The 9,190-nt window shown below is 29.9% G+C and overlaps 1 protein-coding gene and 1 long non-coding RNA gene across 8 annotated transcripts in view; one reads left to right on the top strand and one right to left on the bottom strand.

Annotated features, from left to right (window-relative positions):
• LOC106690317 (DNA polymerase interacting tpr containing protein of 47kD) overlaps window positions 1-9,190 on the top strand; it is a 17,424-nt gene that overhangs the window by 7,371 nt on the left and 863 nt on the right. For 2 of the 7 annotated variants that reach the window (XM_014435720.2, XM_067052273.1), the window contains exons 2-8: window positions 1,938-2,126; window positions 2,195-2,309; window positions 3,279-3,450; window positions 4,480-4,669; window positions 4,883-4,997; window positions 7,358-7,493; window positions 7,583-7,744. In XM_014435720.2, coding sequence (XP_014291206.1) covers window positions 1,965-2,126; window positions 2,195-2,309; window positions 3,279-3,450; window positions 4,480-4,669; window positions 4,883-4,997; window positions 7,358-7,493; window positions 7,583-7,744 — 1,052 coding nt within the window. In that variant the 5' untranslated portion in view covers window positions 1,938-1,964. Of the gene's footprint in view, window positions 1-988; window positions 2,127-2,194; window positions 2,310-3,278; window positions 3,451-4,479; window positions 4,670-4,882; window positions 4,998-7,357; window positions 7,494-7,582; window positions 7,745-9,190 lie in introns of those variants that run through there. The other 5 variants (XM_014435719.3, XM_014435718.3, XM_067052272.1 and 2 more) reach the window with 4 other exon arrangements.
• LOC136796984 (uncharacterized) overlaps window positions 1,263-9,190 on the bottom strand; it is a 9,614-nt gene continuing 1,686 nt past the window's right edge. The window contains exons 2-4 of the long non-coding RNA XR_010844779.1: window positions 5,900-6,062; window positions 1,670-1,752; window positions 1,263-1,399 (exon numbers count right to left, since the gene is read on the bottom strand). This is a non-coding gene — a long non-coding RNA (uncharacterized lncRNA). The remainder of the gene's footprint in view (window positions 1,400-1,669; window positions 1,753-5,899; window positions 6,063-9,190) is intronic.

Here is a 9,190-nt window from a genome sequence, read left to right as displayed (position 1 = left end):
GAAAATAGCATTTTATACCTACTGCCAGGTAAAAGACAGCCGCCTCTAACCTGAGGAACAAACGCTGACCAGTACGCCGCCTATTCTAGGAACCGTCGCGTCTGGATTTGATTCTTGTTTTGGTCCCCCCCGGGTTTTTTATTTCCCCGGTTCCCGCCATATCTGGTGAGAATCCCCCTATCCGCCACCTGGGGAGGCGCCCGATGGGAGACTAGCTACTCCACACGGGCATTTAGGAGGTCACTAAGGTGATGCCTCGTCTACAAAGGGCCCAAGACTGTTCATTACTTGGGCCACCGACCTATCAGATATTCTATGTGAGGTGTTACATTTAGACCATCAACATTCAGAAAGTATCTGATAGGTCTTGTACTTAAGGAGGATGGCTTTTGTCTTGGCACAAAAGATAGGTACATCAAAAGATTCATTTGTCAAGACTAATTGGCTACTGGCAATGTAATCTCCCAATTTTGTGCCTTGTCTGTTGGCTCTCCAGACTGTTTTCCAGGAGTTTTGTATCTGGGCTATAGATCACTTCTTCCTATAGTTTAATCATGATTAATTATTATTATGATAATTATTACAATTATTATTCAACTGTGAGTTCTCCTCCCAAAGCTCTCTTAAAAGGGAACTTACTCTATACTAGTAAAACTATCCCTAGTTATACAGAAAATAAATTTTTTATTATAGCCAGACCCAATATTGGGCCTAGGAGTTATGTTTTCTTAATTTTAACTCATCTCATGAGTTCTTACTTAATAGAAAAATCTCAGTTATGTGATAATGAACTTCAAGTTATGAAACAAATCATAGAGTAAAAAAAAAATGGCTTGTTTATGATGAACTTTAAAATAAAAATAAAAATAACTGCTTAGGAAGTGGTATTTTATAAAATAAAATTATACTTTGTTAAAAGAGTTAAAATTACAATTTATAATAAATTCTACAGTAATAATACAATAAATAATTTTATTGTCTGTTCTAGGTGAAAGTAACAAGATTGATTGACTTTGAAAAATTATATTTATTACATCTGCTCTTATGTTAGTGGAAGGTTTAAGCTGAAATACAGTGAAAAGAAAAATATTTCAAATTAGTCTACTCACAAGAATTTACTTTATGAATAGATTATTTTGCATAAGAGAATCTACATACTTTCAAGGAATACAGTATTCAACTAAAAGCATTAGAGGGACTATATCATTCTAATAAAAATAATCGCTTACTTCTCCCTTGCTCAGAAATCCATGATGATATCTATTTATCAGGTGTTTACATCATGATTTCTTAAGGACTCTTATACCAGATGTTATGTGAGAACAAAGATATCACTTTTCACTGTCCAGTCCTGTGATTAAACAAATTAAGTCATCTGGACACTTTGCACTGTCTAGTCCTGTGTTTAAACAAATTAACTTCAACCAAAAACTTTGTACTGCTTAGTCCTGTGGTTAATCAAATTAATATTTAAAGAAATGTGTGAATATTCTTTCTGTTATTCACTTAAGAGGAGTAAAAAAATGTCTATTATTTCTTAAAAATATGTAAGATAATGATTTATCTAATAATGAAATCGGTGGGTTTTATTGTAGAAATACCTTTAATTTATAAACATAAGCTTTTTCTAGATATTAATAAAACACTAATAAATTTAATATGATCTTACCAACTTGGCTTATTACAATTTTTCTGATAAGTGAGTTTTTCAACATCTTATGTAAAGCTTTGAATTTGAAATGAGGTAAATTCCTGAAATTGAAGTCATCATTAGTTTTAATTCAACAATTGACTTTTTAGGAAAAAAGTGTAAATTTTTGTAAAGTGGAGATCAATGTATATTTTATTTCTGTGCTTGCCAAGAATAACGTTTCATGTGATAGGATCATATATAAAAGAATGACCTACTGAAATCTCTCGAATGTTTTTGCCTTCAGGTTTTGTATCTATAAAGAAAAATTGACATGTCTGAAGATTTTAAAGAAACAAAACCATCAGAGAAAATAAAAATGACCGATCAAGAAAGAATTGAACTTGCCACTAAACTTGATAAAGAGCTAGATAACTTCATTTCAGGCTTAGAAAAAAAAGCTGACAAATGGAAAGAAGGTGCTGAATGGCATAAGGTTTGTAGTATTTTGTGACAGATTTTTGTAGTATTTTCATGTTATATCATTTTGTATCTTTATTTTAGGAGATGGAAAATCACCCATTTTTTATGAAAACATTACCAAATGATGGAGAAGTTTCTCCTCTTGTTGAAGGTTTACAGCAGTTGAAGTACAGCACTGAGGAAAATTCACCAGAAGGTTTATAAAATATTTATTTTTTTATTTTTATTGTGTAGTATTACATTCTGTCATATTTACAAGACAATGGTAATAGGAATCATAGAGCACATTCATCCCATATTTACAATATATTATAAGTATATAAGGGAGGGTGCTAGCCATAGAAAATGTTTATTAAAATACTAGTTTGAATGAAATATTTAATCTCAATATATGCTCAATTGGATTAAGCCTTCAGCACTGGGAATTATTGGTTAATGTAATAATTACAAACATGGTAATGTAGGGTTGGGGTTAATAAATGGTATGAAGAATATAATTAGTTAGGATGTAGTGTATAAAAAAGATCGTGAGTAGTGCTCAATCATAAAGGTCATATTTTTCTCTAATTTTTGTTTGTAAATCAAATGAAAAATGATTTTGTCTCATTAATATTTATAAAACTTCAAAATTAATTGGAGAGTGGGGGTTAATGAAAACAGTTTAACCCACAAAAGGTATATCTCTAAAAACCAAATTCACAACAATTAGTCAACACTTTAACCCACTTTGGAGGGTTCAGCATTGGACAGTTCTGTGATCAGAGATGCACATATAAGCAGAAGACAGCATTATTAAGTCAAAGATATTTCATTGATAAAAAAATATCTAGAAGTGTCAGGCGAAGCAAAACAAAGGGAAATACAAAAAAAATATTGTATTAAAGTAAAATTTTTGTAGAGATAACTTAGCTTCAGTATGGGCTGCCAGACAGAGTAATTTGTATGTACTATTTAAAAAAAAAATTAAAAAACATTAAAATTCAGCAGACCACTCTGATACATTTAGTATTAAGTGGAGACTTTTGAGAAAAATATACTTCTGCAATAAATTTTATGAGCTTGTAATCAATAAATAATAAGAATGGTTTATTTTAATAGTTTAGCATAAAAATATGTATGTATATAAAATATGACAATAACGTTATTATTTCTTCCATTTATACAGAATTGGCAATATCTTACAAAGAAGATGGTAATTTCAATTTTCAATGCAAGAATTATAGAATGGCTATAATTAGTTATACAGAAGGTCTCAGTCAGAAGATATCAAATCCTGAATTGCAGGCTCAGTTGCTTAATAATCGTGCTGCAGCCCATTGGGAATTAAAAAATTTTCGGTGAGAATATTTTACTTGGTTTAATGTGCTTAGCACTGTTTAAATGTATTTCGAGAATTTCATTTTATATTGTTTAATTTTTTTATGTGTACATGTATATGGTCAGGTTTGTTGGGTTTTATTGTCATAGAGGTAGGTATTACTATATTTGTGTTGTAAAATTTTATTTTATTTAAAAAAAAAATATGTTAGTTTCAGTAATGGCTTTTCAGATAATTTAATATATTCATTTGACTTTGTTTATTAGATAATTTATATTAACTATTAAATTAAGCCAATTTTAATTTTTAAATTGATTTTTAGATGTTAATTTATATTACCATCATTTTTATTTCTTGGAGGGAGGGTGGAGAGTGGTTACCAATATTGAAGCAAAGTCTAAAAACAACAATTAATAAAAACGCATTTATATGATCAAAAATCAGATAGTAAATTTGGAAATACTGTCATCAAAACCTCAGTAAACTAACCCTATGCTAAATAATTTTACCAAACCAATAATCAATTCATAATGCTCATCTTTAGCAAGATGTTGATAATAGAAACTTCGAAAACCTGATGAATCATCACTAAATTGATCTGAAAAATTTGTACTCTCCCCTCTTCAAAAAATAAAAATATGATCATGTAGATAATAAGCATTTAAAAATAAATGAAAAACAGTTTAAATTTTTGTTTAATTAACTATTTTTGTATTAATTATTATTAATTTATTATTAGTTGACATTACAGAGAGCTTAGTATAGAGGATTTAACAAACGAAAAAAATGTAGAATGAATATGCCAAAATTATTTGTACAGTCATTAATGATATTGGCATAATTATTTTTGCAAAGTCAAAAAAATACAATATAATTTTTCATGAATTAATTTAAATCCGATTGGGTTACAATTAAAATGGAAAAAGTTACAAATGAATGGGAAAGATTACCTTTTGAAATTATAAAGATTTCTGTTAAAATGGAAAAGGTTTCATTTGACTTTGATGTGCTATGATTTATTTTGCAAATTATAATTTGGTATTTATAGATCTTGTTATAATGACTGCAAAGCTGCTCTTAATGCTTCACCTATCTATGTAAAAGCTGAGAGAAGACTTGCTCAAGTATGTTGTGAATTGGGTCTTTTTGATGAATGTGTTGAACTGTGTGATAAAATACTTAACGGTTCTGTTGATGATAAACTATCTGCTGTGAAATTAAAGGCTTTGAAACAAAAGGTATTTCATGATTTCATACTCTTTATTATCACAATCCCTCTGCAATTAAAATATCTAGTCAGTGATAATAGGTTTAATATATATTAAATAATGGTGATTGTTGTTCAGAAAAAATTTGTTTACTGATAGATGAAAGAATGTTTAATTTATTTCTTGATTATAACTTGCTGTATTAATATTTTATCAGATCTATAATGTAATGTTAATTTTTAGAATATTAGAGACAGAAATTCACGTAAAGAGCAAGTGAAAAAAAAGAAGGAAGAAATTAAGAAATCAGCTCTAAAGAAAATGATTGAGGAAAGGGGCATTAAGTTTTTTGACAAGCGTATGTATTATACCTATATTTTACCTATCACATAGGGTAATTGGGAGTCATGTGTAGCTAATTGCAATGAACCAGGCATATTAGAAAGTGATCTAGCAGTTTCCAACAGGTTTAGTACTATTCAGATTATGTACATTGAACCTCGACATCATGAAATTACTGAAAATATGCAACTTTTGCTTTAACTGTCTAGTTTCTGGGCAATTGGAAACTTATTTGGCACAGAACATGTGTCATCTTTCGCATAGGCTTATATTATAATTTTTTAATTTGGAAGTTAGAGGATTAATTTTCTGTCATCCTGCTTTAAGGTTGTGATATTTCTTTTTACTGAGTCAGTTTGTGAAAAATATAGCTCACTCATATTTTCAAAAAGATGGGTGACTTAAGATAGTGGATGCTTGCCCAGAATAGGAGAAATGGAGGAAGATTATAAGAGAGGTCCAAGTTCTTGTATTACCATAGCGTCAATAAATAAATAACTCTTTCAATGAATCATTCTGGTTTGAATGATGCTTTTTGCTATCCCTAGAAGGAGCAGATTTATCCATCACTTATAATATGTCAATTCATTAATAATATTATGGTGTAAACAAATTTTTTGCATTTTTCTTGCCTTTGTATTGTAAAATTGAAAGTTTGCTCATTCATAAGGTCTACTTTTCGGTATTTTAGAAAACTGGATTGGTTCAGTCTTTAAATTATCTTTAGTTGGATAATCTACACTACACCTTGTTGCCTGATACTGCCGTTACTTAGCAAAAGTAATACTATTGTTCATATTGTTAATTCAATTGATACAAAGGTTAATTTAAGAATGGTGTAGGCATTAACATAATTTGTTTCAACAGTCTTTATTTCATTATGATGGACTTTTAAACAAAATATAAAGGATTACAGACCTTTGACAGCAACTGTTAGTTGGGTTGTGGAGTGAGGGTTAGCTGCTCTGCAATTTCCCAGACTTGCCTGATGTTGTCAGGACCTCCCTCTAAACTGGCATATGCACATACTGAATTTGAAATAAATATCCAATACACGGAAAATTAGAAACATTTAATAATCCTGAAATTAGAAAACTGATTAAGATATTGATGCCGTCAAAAGAAGTTTCAGATGTTCTCAAAGTTCTGATGACTATACCACCTCCAAGTTCCTTAGAAACCTCATCCAGTCCTTATGCTAATGCATGGTATTTTTATAGTGTTTCATTTTCAAGCTCGAGATCCTAACTCTAAGTGGGAAATCTGAAGGAAATTTTCAGTTACTAGTTTTAAATCTTGTACTTTTGAGGGTCATTTAAATATAAACAAGAATTTCTTTTTAAAAATTTATTAACATAAGTACATGCTTAACCAAAAATGCTACCCTCCCAAAGCCTTGATAGGAGGAAGATACCTCTTTAAAAAGTGAGGAACTTTAACTTTTAGATCACTTCTCATTTTTGGGTAAAATGATTAATAACCCCTACTATGGTAGATGAAGAAGTGTTTAGAAAAAATGAATAACTATATAAAATATATAGATTTACTACACCATCATTAGCAAGAGAGGTAACCAACCATGTCAAGCTTCACATCTTTAAAGTTATTTATTTGCTGGTTCTACTGCATAGATCTGATGAGAGTTGGGTGATATTAGATAGACATATAAGTTGTATAACTACCATAGAAATAAGGTCCTCCAAGTGGCTTGCAAGACACGAAGAGATGTATCAGGAACAAGATGATAAGGGAAAACCACCATCTATAGATGTCAACTAAATTGGTTTGTTCATATATGTATGGCACATGAGAATTGTAACTCAAGAAAACTAAAGGAAACTCAACTGACTGGGGAAAGGCCTAGAGGCAGATTCAGAATACTAAATAATGAGTAGGTAAACAGGTTGGGATTTGAAAAAGGAAAGTCCCTTGGTCAATTGAAACTCGTTGCATAAAACCAAGAGGACTGGTTCAGGTTACTAGGGAAAAAGGCAAACAGGGAAAGAAAAAAGAAAACAGAACATTTTAATTACTTAATATTTGTCTCAGTTTAAGATTTAATTAAGCATCTATAATGCAACATACAAGTGCTGCCCATGTTGTTCATTTTTATAATTCTTTCTTCTATAGTCGAAACTCAAGAGTAGTTTGGATTATTAAGAGTGCACTATACTTATTTTATTATAATGCCAATATGATATAAGGATTATTCCAACAATTCTGGATGAATTAAAAAAATTTACCAGAAAATCATAGATCTCTAGGTTCATTGCAATAACAATGATTTTCATTCCGCAATTAGTCTAATCTTCCAATACACTACATGTTTATATTTTCTTACTCAAATAATTTTTTTAAATCTATATTTGTTGATAGCTTGTTGGGAGCAACATGAAACAGTTCTTAGTCAAACAGTTCAAATAGATGGAGATCATCTTATATGGCCAGTTATTATTCTGTATCCAGAATATAAAACATCAGATGTCATAGAAAACTTTCATGAAAATAATACGTCAGTATGATTCAATGTTATTTACAGAATTTAATTTAGTTTTTTTGCATAAAACAAAGTATATATATCTTAGTGGGTTTATATTCTAGGTTTATAGAGCAGTTAGATATAATATTTGAGCAGCCTCCGGAATGGGATGCTGAGTGTAAATATACTCCAAAATCTATTGTGGTTCATTATGAAGATGTTGATGGCAAAATACATTTGGTAAAAAAGAGTTCTACATTGGGATCGGTCTTGAAGGAGCCACAGTAAGTATTGAATTTAATTGTTTTCTTCAATTAAATTAGGGATTAGTATAATTCTATAATTTCTTTGGACAGATGTCAAACTGAGATGTGTGCATAACATCACCTTGCTATCAAAAACTGAAAATCCTTTTAAACTTTTTGATAGTAAGCTATAAACATAAGTGTACTAAATTTTTACACTAAACATAAGTAAAAGATTTTATCAAATATAGGGAGGACCAGAAAAAAATGTAGTTTTTTGTGCATATCACTGTTTGATTGTCATTTGTCAGCTCGTTGTGTACATCAAAGTTGTGGCAAAGACATTCTAAGGTTATAGTGACTTGTTTGGTTGTAAATAATTAAATTAAAAATTTTTTATACAATTTTGGTGAAATTGTCATCAATATATCAGAAGATATATAAGAAATATCAGAAGATATTGTAATATGCTCTTTTTGAGTAAATAATATATTTTGATGTATAAAGGGTTTATATGTTTTATTTTATGTATCATTTTAAGATTGTTAATTTGTTTTGTTTATCCAAAAAGCAAGCTAACCAAGTTTCATTGTTTATAATAACTTCGTGATTCATAACGAAACCAAGATGGCGGTACGTTGAATCAAGGCCACGTTAAGCAGATTCAAATATCATAAAAACTATTTTAACTCGTCCCCTCATAATTGAAAATATAGTAAATTAAAGGAAAATTAGAAATCATGGAATAGTGCAAATGAATAATATTCAGAAAATAAATCATTTGGAAAAATCCCTAACTGTTGGGGGACAATCGATGTTTACATGTAACCTCAAGGCAGGTTTTCATTTTGAGAAGAGGTCACTCGTGTCTGGGGCGCCGAAGAGAAATGATGTCTTCAAGAAAAGGAGGTCCTCATCAATTTCTGTCAAGAGGAAGCTATTTTGGACGCTAAGACAAGAACAATAAGAAAAAAGAAGACACCAAGGAATCAACGAAAGAAGATCGTGAACTTGGTTAGTTTGGTTATAACTAAATTTAAATACAATTGTAACAGAGATATTAATTTAATTAAGTTAATAGTAAAAGTGTTAGTATTCTGATTGCCGTTAAGTTAAGTAAAAGATACCCAAAGTATCTTTTATATTTGAAAAAAGTTACAAAACGAGCAAAGATTCTTTTTATTTTAATTTTTAATAAAAAAAATTATTACAATATATAAGGTGTATACCCGGCATTGCATGCTTTTTGAATTTTGCAAGGATAGTAACGTAACAGTTGCTACTAAAAACATTTGCGATGTTTATCCTAATGCATTCGATTTTTGTAAATGCCAAATGTGGTTTTTCAAGTTTAAACCAGTAATTTTGATCTTTACAGCTCATATCAAACAGAACCAACAATGTTAGACAATGTCTTTTTAAGGGTGGAATTGAAAGCTAATCCATGTCAGACAATCGAGGAATTGTCAAACAGTCTTTACCAAC

This window comes from Halyomorpha halys, unplaced genomic scaffold (genome assembly GCF_000696795.3).
Source record: "Halyomorpha halys isolate HHAL.00 unplaced genomic scaffold, Hhal_1.1 Scaffold1657.1, whole genome shotgun sequence".
NCBI classification, from domain to species: Eukaryota; Metazoa; Arthropoda; class Insecta; order Hemiptera; family Pentatomidae; genus Halyomorpha; species Halyomorpha halys.
Note: the sequence above shows the minus strand (reverse complement) of the source record. Positions and strands in the feature narration are given on the sequence as shown.